Source organism: Aotus nancymaae, unplaced genomic scaffold (assembly GCF_030222135.1).
Source record: "Aotus nancymaae isolate 86718 unplaced genomic scaffold, 86718_ANA_hifiasm-v0.15.2.pri h1tg000131l, whole genome shotgun sequence".
Lineage (NCBI taxonomy): Eukaryota > Metazoa > Chordata > Mammalia > Primates > Aotidae > Aotus > Aotus nancymaae.
Genome location: NW_026988546.1, coordinates 2091610 through 2106319, shown reverse-complemented (window position 1 = coordinate 2106319; position 14710 = coordinate 2091610). Strand labels below are relative to the sequence as shown.

Sequence of the window (14710 nt, the reverse complement as noted above, 5' to 3'; positions counted from 1 at the left end):
GCCTTGATCCCCTGGGCTTAAGAAATCCTCCCACCTCAGCCTCTCAAAGTGCTGGGATTACAAAAAAATGTGAACCTTATACAGAAATTAACTCAAAATAGATCACAGGTAAAATGTAAAATTATGAAACATTTAGAAAAAAACATAGGACAAGGCAGCGTAGGGAGATTTTTATGGTGATAAATAGTTCTGTCTCTTGATTGTAGTGGTGGTTACAGAAATCTACACAAGTTATAAAATTATATAGACTTGCAAACACATCGTGTAAGTGTCAAATTCCTCATCTTGATAGTATACTATCATTTTATAAACTATGAAAGCTGGAAAAACTGGGTGAAAGGTACATGGGACTCTCCACACTTTACAGTTTACAATTATTTCAGAATATAAAGTATGGATGTACAAATGGATAAATGAATGAATGAATAAATAAATAAGGTGAAATAAAGATAATTTGAGATAAACAAAAATGGAAAAAGTTGTCACCAGCAGACCTGCACTATAAGAAATGCTTAAAATAAATTATTCAGGAAATAACATCAATTGAAACCTTAAATCCTACAGGAAGGAAGAATATTGGTTGTTGAAAAGAGCCTGGTCCTTCTTCCATTCTCTCTTTTGCCTTCTCTCTTGACATGTGATCTGCACACACCAGCTCACCTTTGCCTTCTCTCATGAATGGAAGCTTCCTGAGGCTCTCACGAGATGCAGATGCTAGTGCCATGCTTCTTGTATAGCCTGAAGAACTGTCAGCCAAATAAACCTCTTTTCTTGATAAATTACCCAGCTTCAGGCGTGCCTTTATAGCAACACAAATGGATAAAGACACTACCTGATTTAATTAACTGATTTAATTAATTTAAAAATATATGCAACTTCATTGAAAACACAAAATCCAACTATATGCTGTCTATGAGAAGCACTCTTTAATATATAGACTATAAATATTTAACATTAATGATTATAAACACATACACCATGTAGAACTTAAAAATAAGAAAGCTACAGTGGCTACATTAATATCAAAGTAAATATCAAAACAATGACTATTACTTGAGATAAATATAACACATTAAAATTATTAAAATTTGTCAAGTCCTTAGAAAAACATACCAATCCTAAACGTGTATGCATTTAGAACTTTAAAATATATGAACAAAACTTACGGAACTAAGGGAGAAGTTAAAAAATCCAGCAGACAAAAAAGCACTAAATATATAGAATTTTTCTCCCAAGACTTTCAACCATATTGATCTAATTAACATTTATGAATACTACCTAACAAACGTGGAATGTACACTCTTTTCAAATGTGCATGCAGTGTTTGCCAAGGTAGATAGACTCTGGCCATAAACAAAGCTGAGTAAATTTCAAAAGACCAAAATCTTACAGACTGTATTCTGTGACCTCAATGTAATTAAATTAAAAATCCAACAAAACAAGCTACTTTTAAAAGTTCTAAAATAACCGGAAATTAAACAACACATTTTTAAAAGTATATTCAAGAAAAAAATCACAAGGGAAAACATTTTTTTTTTAATGCATTTTAGGTTTTCGGGTACATGTGAAAAACATGCAAGATTGTTGCATAGGTGCATACGTGGCAGTGTGGTTTGCTGCCTTCCTCCCCTTAACCTATATGTGGCATTTCTCCCCATGCTATCTCTCCCCAACTCCCCACCCCCTGCTGTCCCCCCAACTCCCCCCAACAGACCCCAGTGTATAGTGCTCCTCTCCCTGTGTCCATGTGTTCCCATTGTTCAACACCCATCTATGAGTGAGAACATGCGGTGTTTGATTTTGTGTTCTTGTGTCAGTTTGCTGAGAATGATGGTTTCCAGGTTCATTCATGTCCCTACAAAGGACACGAACTCATCATTTTTGATGGCTGCATAATATTCCATGGTGTATATGTGCCACATTTTTCCTGTCCAGTCTATCATCGATGGGCATTTGGGTTGGTTCCAGGTCTTTGCTATTGTAAACTGTGCTGCAATGAACATTCGTGTGCATGTGTCCTTATAGTAGAACGATTTATAATCCTTTGGATATATACCCAGTAATGGGATTGCTGGGTTAAATGGAATTTCTATTTCTAGGTCCTTGAGGGATCGCCACACTGTCTTCCACAATGGTTGAACTAATTTACACTCCCACCAACAGTGTAAAAGTGTTCCTATTTCTCCACATCCTCTCCAGCATCTGTTGTCTCCAGATTTTTTAATGATCGCCGTTCTAACTGGCGTGAGGTGGTATCTCAATGTAGTTTTTATTTCCATTTCTCTAATGACCAGTGATGATGAGCATTTTTTCATATACTTGTTGGCTTCATGTATGTCTTCTTTTGTAAAGTATCTGTTCATATCCTTCACCCGTTTTTGAATGGGCCTGTTTGTTTTTTTCTTGTAAATCTGTTTTAGTTCGTTGTAAATTCTGGATATCAGCCCTTTGTCAGATGGGTAGGCTGCAAAAATCTTTTCCCATTCTGTTGGTTGCTGATTCACTCTAATGACTGTTTCTTTTGCCATGCAGAAGCTGTGGAGTTTGATTAGGTCCCGTTTGTCTATTTTGGCTTTTGTTGCCAATGCTTTTGGTGTTTTGGTCATGAAGTCCTTGCCTACGCCTATGTCCTGAATGGTTTTGCCTAGGTTTTCTTCTATGGATTTTATGGTGTTAGGTCTTATGTTTAAGTCTTTAATCCATCTGGAGTTAATTTTAGTGTAAGGTGTCAGGAAGGGGTCCAGTTTCTGCTTTCTGCATATGGCTAGCCAGTTTTCCCAACACCACTTATTAAACAGGGAATCCTTTCCCCATTGCTTGTTTTTGTCAGGTTTGTCGAAGATCAGATGGTTGTAGATATGTTGTGTTGCCTCCGAGGCCTCTGTTCTGTTCCATTGGTCTATATATCTGTTTTGGTACCAGTACCATGCTGTTTTGATTACTGTAGCCTTGTAGTAGAGTTTGATGTCCGGTAGTGTGATGCCTCCCGCTTTGTTCTTTTTGCTTAGAATTGACTTGGCTATGCGGGCTCTCTTTTGGTTCCATATGAAGTTTAAGGTGGTTTTTTCCAGTTCTGTGAAGAAGGTCATTGGTAGCTTGATGGGGATAGCATTGAATCTGTAAATTACTTTGGGCAGTATGGCCATTTTCACGATATTGATTCTTCCTAACCATGAACATAGAATGTTTCTCCATCTATTTGTGTCCTCTCTTATTTCGTTGAGCAGTGGTTTATAGTTCTCCTTGAAGAGGTCCTTTACATTCCTTGTTAGTTGTATTCCTAGGTATTTTATTCTCTTTGTAGCAATTGTGAATGGCAGTTCATTCTTGATTTGGCTCTCTTTAAGTCTGTTATTGGTGTATAGGAATGCTTGTGATGTTTTGCACATTGATTTTTAAAGCAATAATATTAACAGTGAAACACCACCAATTGAGATTTGTGGCATTCAGCTAAAACAGTGCTTCGAGGAATACTTATAATTCTAAATGATTCTACTAGAAAATACGAAAGGTTTAAAAATAAATACTTAAATTTCTATCTTAAAAAGAATCAAGCTCAAAGTAAGCAGCAATAAATAAATAATAATGATTAAATCAGATATCAATGAAATAGAAGACAAAATATTTTAAAAACCAACAAACCAAAAATTTGTTTCTTTGAAAATAGTAATTACATACTCCTAACAAGACTTATCAAGAAAAAAAAAGAGAAGAAACACAAATTATCAATATCAGTTATGAAAGAAGTGACATCACTATAGCTCCTACAGGCATTACAAGGCTTTTAAGGGTATATTATGGTCAATATTTTACCAACATATTAGAAAATACTGCTGAGGAAAACACCATTGGTGTGTGCATATTAGAAAATGTTGAGGAAATTCCTTGAAAAATAATTTTCCAAATTGGCATTATGGAACAAAATATCTGATTAGCCCTCTGTTCATTAAAAAAATTAAAATTTTTATCAATCTTTTCCCACAAACAAAACTCTGGGCCCAGATAAATTTCACTTGTCAGTTGTATCAAACATTTAAAGAAGAAATACCAATCACGTACAAATACCAACAGAGCACAGAGGAGGAACACTTCCAAGTCATTTTGAGTTCAGCATAACCTTGATGCTGAAACCTGACAAGGATATTACAAGAAAAGAAAGTTACAGAGCAATATCTGTCATGAACCTAGATGAAAAAAATCTTAACAAAATGTAAGAAATTGGCATTTTCACTAACATTCATGAAAATCAGGTTTATTTGAAATATGGGATAAAACTCCTTCTAGTATTTTTCCTTATATAGGAATCCCACAGGCCCTGACTCTGGAAGACCCTACTCAAAAGGTATTTAGATGGCACAGGGCTGCAGCCCATGTGAAAGGATGTATATGTAAAAAGCACAGGCTGAGCCTTGAAGAATAAGGCTTTGCCATTCGAATGGGCCTCCAAATCACTCTACAGCAACCACATCCCTTAAATCTTCCTTTGTACTGGAATGGAACAAAACTGGCAAGCAATTGGTAAATAATCTGGTTAAAAAGTGGTATTAATGAATGCTCAATAAATATTTGTTTAATTAATTGACTAATTCAGAATTACTGAGTAAAATCCTAGTAATGGAAATTTCCCTGATTGAAGGAGTACTCTTCAGAGACAATGTTACTAACATGTTGTAAAGGGCAGTTCCTGCTGAATAGCCTATCTCGCACATTGTAAGACACTCAGTACTCTGGGTTCCCAGGCCCTATTTTTCAATAGCATCCTGTCAATACATCATGCAAAAATATATATGTGTTGTATATCCCCTCAACATTTTCATGCTTTCTGTAGTGGGCAGCACTACTGGGAGTTAAGAACCAACATTCTGGCCAAAGCAGACCGTGACACAAAGCAGGCCACAGTAGGAAAACAACACATTTTCCCTGAAACTACACACAGCTATTGTCTTAATCTGTGGCCTCCAAAAAGGACTTGCGCATCCCAAGAGATAAACAAGACATTGGCTGGGGTATCAGTACATACAAATAACTTCTATTTATTTTTTATTTTGTCTTTAAAAATAGAACAGAGATGAAGGCAGAGCAAGATAGCAAAATAAGACTTTCCAGTGATTGTCCCCAACAGAAACATCAATTTGAACAACTGTCTACACACAAAAATACTTTCACAAGAGCTAAGAAAACCAGATGACAGATCACAGTACCTGGTTACAGCATAATATGAGAGTATAAAGGATAGTTTTAACTTGCCTGCATCACCCCTCCCTGAACCCCAGGCAGCACAATGCGGAAAAATACCATCACCTGGGTAAAAAACAGGGAAGAAAGAATAGGACTTTACCTTGGACCCTAATACAGGACTTGACACAGTAAAATCAAGCACCAGGCAGATCCACATGGCTTTTGACTGCAGGCCAGTACTCACGGACTAAGCCTGTAGACCTACCCTGGTGCCAAATAGAAACCCATAGCTGCTGTGAGATGGATGCAAGCACTAGCCCATATCACCACTGGCTGACTACAGTGGCCATGAGCTAAAAATAACCCACAGTGACAGGCAGGCCTCAGCTGCCATGGGCTTCAGTCATGCCTCGGTGCTGCAGTAGCCTCAGTGGCCATGAACTTTGGGTGTGCCCCAATGCTGTATCAGCCACACCCACCATAAGAATCCAGCCCAGTGCTGTGTCAGCCTTGGTGGTCATAAGATTCCAACCTAGCACTGTGCCAGTCATCATGGTGGTCCTGGGCTTAGGACACCCCCTAGTGCAACAATGTCTGTAGTGGTCACATGCTTAGGGACCACACCAGATGACTTGCCCAGAATCTCTGGACAGGCTTACTAATGAAGGATACTCCCAGACAAAGCCAGACAGCACAGACTGGAATAAGCACCTACTTCTTTAATGCAGACATTGATGTACAACCACAAGAATCAAGAACAATCAAGGAAACATGACATCACCAAATGGACATAGTAAGGTGCCAGTGACTGACCCTAAAAATATGGAGATGTATGCACTGCCTGACAACATTTTCAAAGTAGCTGTGTTAAGGAAGTTTAACGAACTTCAAGAAAATACAGAGAAACAGTTCAAAAAAAAATTAGGAAAACCATAAGTTACCAGAATAAAAAATGTAACAGAGAGATTGGCATGATAATAACAAAACAGTAATCAGGGAGCTGAAAAATAATTGAATACAAAGAAAAATGCAATAGAGAGAGAGCATCAACAGCTGAACTGAACAAGGAGAAGAAAGAATCTGGAATTTGAGGAGAGGTTATTTTGAAAATATACAGAGCAGAAAAAAAATTTTTTAAGACAGGGAATGAAGAAAGCTATGGGACTTATGGGATAACATCAAAACAGCAAATGTTCGAGAGAGAGTAGAGAATGATAAAGGGGTAGAAAGATTAAAGAAATAATAGCAGCAAACTTTCGAAACCTGGAGAAAGATATAAATATCTGGTTACAGAAAGGTCAAAGGTCTCTATTCCTCCAACTCAATCCAAATAAGACTACCCCAAAAGATATTATAATCAAACTGTCAAATATCAAAGACAAAGAAAGGAAAGTGAAATCAGGAAGAGAAAAGAAGCTAATAACATATAAGGAAGTTCCAGTATGCCCAGCTTCTCAGCAGAAATCTCACAGGCCAGGAGACAATGGAATCATGTATTTGAAGAGCTCAAGGAAAAAAAAAAAAAAAAAACCTGCCAATCAAGAATTCTCTACACAGCAAAGCTGTCCTTCCCAAATGAAGGGGGAGATAAATACTTTCACAGATAAACAAAAATGGAGGCAGTCCATTACTAGCAGACCTGCCTTATAAGAAATGCTAAAGGGAATTCTTTAAACTGAAAGAAAAGGACACTAATAAGTAACACAAAAACATCTGAAAGTACAAAACTCACTAGGTACACAAATTCTGAGTATTCTAATACTGCAATGGTGGTTTTTAAATTACTTATATAATTATATAAAGGTTATAGGACAAAACTATCATAATAACCAAAATAATTTGTTAAGGGACATGCAATGGAAAAAGATATAAATCGTAATATCAAAAATTCAAAACAGATTCAAAATGGGGGGTTAGAGCTAAAAGTTCAGAGGTTTTTGTGATCAAAGTTAACTTGTTATCAGCTTAAAATAACTTCTTATAAGATGGTTTTTGTCAGCCTTGTAGTAATCACAAAGCAAAAACCTGTAATAGATACACTAAAAATAAAAAGCAAGTAATTAAAACACATCATAGAGAAAAATCACTTAATCACAAAGAAAGAGTAAGAAACAAAGAAAGGATCTACTAAACAAGTAGAAAACAATTAACAAAATGGCAGCAGTAAGTTCTTAGTTATCAATAATTACCTTAACAGAAATGGATTAAATTTTCAATCAAAATACATAGAGTGGCTGTATAAAGAAACAAGATCCACCTATATGCTGCCTACAAGAGACTCACTTCATCTGTAAGGACATACAGACTGCAAATGACAGGATAAAAGCAGATAGTCCTTATAAATGGAAACCAAGGGAGAAGAGGGGAAGCTATGTTTATATCAGATAAAATATATTTTAAGTCAAACACTGTAAAAAGAGACAAAAAAGGTTATTATATAGTGATAAAGGGTTCAATTCATCAAGAGGTTATAAAAATTTCAAACATATGCATCCAATCTAATTAATGATTATGAAAATATTAATAGATCTGAAGGAAGAGATAGACTGCAATACAACAGAAGTATAGTAATAGTAGGGACCTCAGCATTCCCCTTTCACATGGACAGATCATCCAGAGAGAAAATCAACCAGAAAACTTTAGATTTAAACTGAACTCTAGACCAAATAGGCCTAACAGACATATACAGAACATTCTACCCAACAGCTGCAGAATACACATTCTTCTCAACTGCACACATAATATATTATCTAGAATAGCTCATATGTTAGGTCACAAAACAAGTCACCAAATTTGAGAAGTCAGAAATCATATCAAGTATCTTTTCAGACCACAACAGTATAAAACTGGAAATCAGCACCAGGAAGAACTTTGGAAAATTAACAAATACATTGAAATTAAACAACATGCACCTGAACAACCAAAATGTCTATGAATAAATTAAAAAGTAAAATATTTCATGGGTAAATGACATGAATAGACATTTCTAAAAGAAGATATACAAATGGCCAACAAACATATGAAAAAGTGTTCAACATCACTAATCATTGGGGAAATGCAAATTAAACCCATGCTGGTACACCACCTTACCCCAGCCAGAATGACCATTAATAGAAAGTCAAAAAAAAAAGATGTTGGCATAAATGTGGTAAGAAAGAAAGGAAAGAAAAAAAGAAAGGAAAGAAAGAAAGAGAGAAAAGAGAGAAAGAGAAAAGAAAAAGGAAGGAAGGAAAGAAGGAAGGAAGAAAGGGAAAGAAAGAAAGAAAGAAAGAGAGAAAGAAAGAAAGGAAGGAAGAAGGAAAGAAAGAAAGAAGAAAGAGAGGGAGGGAGTGAGGGATTAAAAAAGAATGCTTATACATGGGAATATAAATTAGTACCACCTCTGTGGAAAACAGTATGGAGATTTGTTAAAGAACGAAATGTAGACCTTTATCTACATTTTATCTATCAATCCCACTACTGAACTGGTGAGTATCTACCCAAGGGAAAATATGTCATTATCTTAAAAGGACACCTGCACATGTATTTCTCACAGCATAATTCACAATTGCAAAGATATAGAGCCAATCTAAGTGCCCATCAACCAATGAGTGGATAAAGAAAATGTTGCATATATACACCATAGAATATTACTCAGCTATAAAAAAGAATAAAATAATCTGTTTTGCAGCAACTTGGATGGAGCTGCAGGCCATTATTCTAAGCGAAGCAACTCAGGAATGGAAAACCAAATACCATATGTTCTACTTATCAGTGAGAGCTAAGCTATGGGTATACAAAGGTATACAAAGAGAGTAGTATAATGGAATTTGGAGACTCAGAATTTGGCAAGATGAGGTGAGGAATAAAAAACATGTTGGGTACAATGTGCACTATTTGGATTACAGGTGCACTGAAATCTCAGATTTCACCACTATACAATTCATCCATATAACCAAAAACCACTTGAACCCCAAAATCTATTGAAGTAAAAAAATTTATTAAACAAATTAAATTAAAATATTTATTGAGATGAATGAAAATGGAAACACAACAAAACAAAACCTATGGGATAGAACAAAAGCAGTCTAAGAGGAAAGTTTATAGCAATAAACATCTACCTCAAAAAATATATCTCTCAGATAAACAACTAATGTTGTACCTCAAGGAAGTAGGAAAACCAAACAAATAACATAAACTAGTAGAAGGAAGAAATAATAGAGATCAGAGCAGAAACAGAGAATATAAATACATAAAAATATCAATAAAGCAAAGAGTTAGTCCCTTGAAATGATAAACGAAATAGACAAACCTATAGCTAGACTAAGAAAAGAAGAGAGAAGACTCAAATAAAATCATAGATAAAAAAGGAGAAATTACAACTGATGCCACAGAAATACCAAGGATCATAAGAGACTGCTGTGAACAACTATACCTTAACGAATTAGATAACCTAATAGAAATGAATAAATTCCTGGACACATACATCCTACCAAGGTTGAATTATGAAGAAATCTAAAATCTGAACAAACCAATAATGAGCAAGGAGATAGAATCAGTAATAAAAAATCTCCCAGCTGGGCGCAGGGGCTCATGCCTGTAATCCCAGCACTTTGGGAAGCCAAGGCAGGTGGATCACCTGAGATTAGGAGTTTGAGACCTGTCTGGCCAACATGGTGAAATCTTGTCTCTAATAAATATATAAAATTAACCAGGCATGGTGGCACACATCTGTAGTCCCAGCTACTCAGGAGGCTGAGGCAGGAAAATCACTTGAACCTGGAAGGCAGAAGTTGCAGTGAGCTGAGATCACCCCATTGCACTCCAGCCTGGGTGACAGAGTGAGACTCTGTCTCAAAAAAAAAAAAAAAAAAATTCTCCCAGAAAAGAAAAGCCCAGGACCTAATGGTTTCATTGCTGAATTCTACCAAACATTTAACAAAGAACTAACACCAATTCTTCTCAAATTCTTCCCAAAATATTGAAGAGGAGAGAATATTTCCACACCCATTCTCCGAGGCAACATTACCCTGATGTCAAAACCATGCAAGGTCACAACAAAAGAAGAAAATTTACAGGCCAATACCCCTGATGAACATAAATGCAAAAATGCTCAGCAGAATATTAGCAAACCAAATTCAATGACACATTAAAAAGATCATTCACCATCATCAGTTGGTTTCATCCCAGAAATGCAAGGATGGTTCAACATATGCAAATCAGTAAATGTGATGCATCATATAAACAGAATGAAGAACAAAAAATGATATGATTATTTCGATAGATACAGAATAAACATCTGATAAAACTCAATATCTCTTCATAATAAAAACTCTCAACAAATTATGTATAGAAGAAATGTGCCTCAATACAGTAAAGGCCATATATGACAAACTCATAGCTAACATACTGAATGACAGGAAAGTTGAAAGATTTTCCTCTAACACCTGGAAGAAGAAAAGGATGCCTACTTTCACCACTTCTATTTGCTACAGTACTAGAAGTTCTAGCCAAGACAATCAGGCAACAGAAAGAAATTAAAAGCATCTAAATTGGAAAGGAAGAAGTTAAATCGTCCCTATTAGTAGATGACACAATCTTATACAGGGAAAATCCTGAGACTCCACTAAAAACCTGTTAGAATTAATTAGCAAATTCAGTAAAGTTGCAGACTACAAAATTAACAACAAAAATCAGCAGTGATATACATACTAACAGCAAACTATCCAAAAAAGACAAAAAGAAAACCATTTTATTTACTATAGTTACCAAAAACAAATAAATAAAGTACCTAGGAATAAATTTAACTAAGGAGGTGAAATATATCTACAAGGAAAACTATAAAACATAGATGAAAGAAATTGAATAAAACACAAATTTAAAGATATCCCTTGTTTATGGATTGGAAAGATGAATACTGTTAAAAATGTCCATACTACCCAAAGTGCTCTACAGATTTAGTGTAACCCCTATCAAAATACCAATAACATTCTTCACAGAAGTAGAAAAAACAATCCTTACATTTGTATAGAACCACAAAGAAAGCCAGAATATCCAAAGCAATCTTGAGCGAAAAGAACAAACCTGAAGGCATCATACTACCTGGCTTCAAAATATACTACAAAACTATAGTAATCAAAACAGCATGACACTGGCCTAAAAACAGATACATGGATCAATGGAATAGAATAGAGAGCCAAAAATAAATACATATATTTACATTCAACGGATTTTTGACAAGGGTGCCAAGAACACACAATGGGGAAAGGAAAATAAAAAAAGGTATTGAGAAAACTGTATAGCCACAGGCAGAATAATAAAATTAGACCCTTATCTCCACCATATACAAAAATCAACTCTAAATGAATTACAGACTTAATTGTAGGATCTGAAAATATGAAACTACTGGAAGAAAAAGGGAAAATATCCATGACACTGATCTGGGCAATGATTTTTTTGTATATGACCTCAAAAGTACAGGCAACAAAAGCAAAAATAAACAAATGAGATTACATCAAACTAAAAAGCTTCTCTACAGCAAAGGAAAAAAAAATCAACAGAGTAAAGACACAACTTACAGAATGGAAGAAAATATTTGCAAACTATAGATCTGATAAGAGGTTAACATGCAAAATATTAAAGGAACTCAAACCACTCAACAGAAACAAAAAACCTTGTTTTTAAATGGGCAAAAGTCCTGAATAGACATTTCTCAAAAGAAAATATATAAACAGCTAACAGGTATATGAAAAAATGCTCACTATCACTAATTATCAGGGAAATGCAAATCAAAGCCACAATGAGATATCATTTTGCTCCTGTCAGAATGGTTAATATCAGAAAGATAAATGCTGGCAAGGATATGGAGAAAAGGATACCCATACGCAATGTTGATGGGAATGTAAATTAGTATGACTATTATGGAATGCAGTATGCAGGTTCTAATCCAGCAATCCCACTACTGGATACATATCCAAAGGAAATAAAATCAATAAGTTGAAGCGATATCTGCACTCTCTTGTTTAGTGCAGCACTATTTACAATAACCAAGATACTAAATCAACCTAAGTGCCCATCAATAGATGACTGGATAAAGAAAACATAGTACATATACACAATTAAATACTATTCAGCCATAAAAAGGAAAGAAATCCTGTCATTTGCTGTATGAATGAACCTGAAGGGCATTACATTAAATAAAATAACCAAGGCACAGAAAGACAAACACCACATAACCTCACTGGTGGAATTCTTTTTTTTTTTTTTTTTTTTTGAGATGGAGTTTCGCTCTTGATACCCAGGCTGGAGTGCAATGGCGCGATCTCGGCTCACCGCAACCTCCGCCTCCTGGGTTCAGGCAATTCTCCTGCCGCAGCCTCCTGAGTAGCTGGGATTACAGGCACGCGCCACCGTGCCCAGCTAATTTTTTGTATTAGTAGAGACGGGGTTTCACCATGGTGACCAGGATGGTCTCGATCTCTTGACCTCGTGATCCACCCGCCTCGGCCTCCCAAAGTGCTGGGATTACAGGCACTCGTGGAATTCTTAAAAGTTTATGTCATTGAAATGCTTATCAGAGACTGGGGTGGTTGTGGTGGTGGGAGTTGGGTAGATGTTAGTTAAAGGATGTATCATTACAACAAGGACATTTATTTAAGAAATCTATTGTATAGTATAGTGATCATAGTTAATGATGATGGATTGCATTCTTGAAAAACACAGAGTAAGTGTTCGAACCACAAAAAATGACCATATGAGGCAATCCATTTGTTAATTAGCTAGATACAGCCATTCACATATATATTCTTCAAAGCATCATGCTGTACATGATAAATACATACAGTTTCATCTGTCAATTTTAAAAGCAAAAAAGAAAGGATGAAATTAAGCATTATTTAATACATGGACTGACAATTGCACGTCCACATAATACACATATATTGGGGGCACATATGCGCATTTTCTACTGATAGGGAGGTAAGATCAAATCAAACTCAGAGACCTGTGGTTTTTGAGGGGCCTTCAGAACTGATGCAGTCACCTCAAAGGCTAAATGGCAGCATGCTGGTTATTTGTGAGTACTGTACCTTCACAATGTGGGAATCCAATCTGTGACAAAATCTGTTTCAAGGTCAATTTGTTGCTCTTAAGCCCATGCAGTTGAAGCCATGTCTCAGATGAAATGAGCCTCTGCTCAGCCAGGTCTGTTTTGGTGTTACTCCAGCCCTCTTGCCTCTGCAGCTGCGGCTCAGAGGTGGTAGAAGATGAGCCTGATTTCTCCATCTCTGGATCAAGATCTAAGTCACAGCAATCTCCTGTAAGGGCAATTGTAAACTCAGATTTCCTGAAAACTTGGAAATAATCTAACGCCAACAGAGGATTGGCTTAACATAAATTACAGTACACTCATGAAGTGGATTCGATTTATCAGTTAAAATTATAGATGGATATTTGGTAGAAAAGAGAATAATCACATGAATTGCTAAGAGGTATCCATAAAGTTCAGTATTCAAACGTATATATACACAAAAACATCTAGAAAGATACACCACAACAGGTTTAGAGTAGTTTTTTCTGTGTGGTGGTAGTATGTGTGGTTTTTGCCTTTTCTATATTGTTGAAATTTTTGCATTACTTGAATATTTCTAAAATGGGATTTACTTTTTTTTTCTTGAGACAGAGTCTTGCTCTGTCACCTAAGCTGGAATATAGTGGCATGATATTGGCTCAGGGCAACTTTTGCCTCCCGGGTTCAAGTGATTCTCCTGCCTCAGCCTCCTGAGTGGCTGGGATTACAGAAGTGTGCCACCATGTCTGGCTAATTTTTTGTATTTTTAGTAGAGACAGGGTTTCACCAGGTTGGTCAGGCTGGTCTCGAACTCCTGCCCTCATGATCCACCCACCTTGGCCTCCCAAAATGCTGGGATTACAGGCATGAGCTACCACACCCGGCCAGGATTTATTTTCATAATCAGAAAACTACAAAGCTCTTCCATTTTGGAAAAAAACACTTGCCCCAGAACCTTCACCACACATCTATATTCCAATTACAATCACACCTCATTGCTCCCAGTGAGGATGAGAAGGATAAAACCCTGATAGGTTTTACCTGTCGAACAGGTGTAGTGGTTAATTGGGAGCTGGTGGCAGCTGGGAACCAGAGCACAGCTCAGCCCAGCTGGAATACATGTGTCAACTTTCTGAATGTTTTATTGTCTGGGGCTTTGCTCTACAATTGGACTTAAGTATTGTGGCCCATGTAGCCATCTGTTCTGGGATCGGCTGGACCCAAGGCCATATGCAACATATTAAGCTTATCTAGACCTGCCTAAATACAGCTAACGTATGCAAGAGGAAAGGATGGGGCCAAACTATAATGCAATCTTAACCCGCTCACCACAGCTGGGCAGGTGACCTGGAGGAAGTGTAGAAAGTTCTGCTTACTTCCGTATCCAGAGTTCTCAATGCATGTAAACTGGTACCCTGAATTGTAAAACTTTTAACAATGAAAACATGTTTTGCCCTATTTCTAAAACTTTAGCTATATTGCCTA

General features: G+C 36.4%; 1 protein-coding gene across 1 annotated transcript in view; it reads right to left on the bottom strand.

The window, feature by feature from the left end:
- The window catches only part of VWA3B (von Willebrand factor A domain containing 3B), a 264931-nt gene extending 251491 nt beyond the window's left edge, over positions 1–13440 (bottom strand). Inside the window, exon 1 of the mRNA XM_064371448.1 lies at positions 13245–13440. Within this exon, the coding sequence (XP_064227518.1) occupies positions 13245–13440 (196 nt within the window). The remainder of the gene's footprint in view (positions 1–13244) is intronic.
- Positions 13441–14710: the final 1270 nt, after the last annotated feature.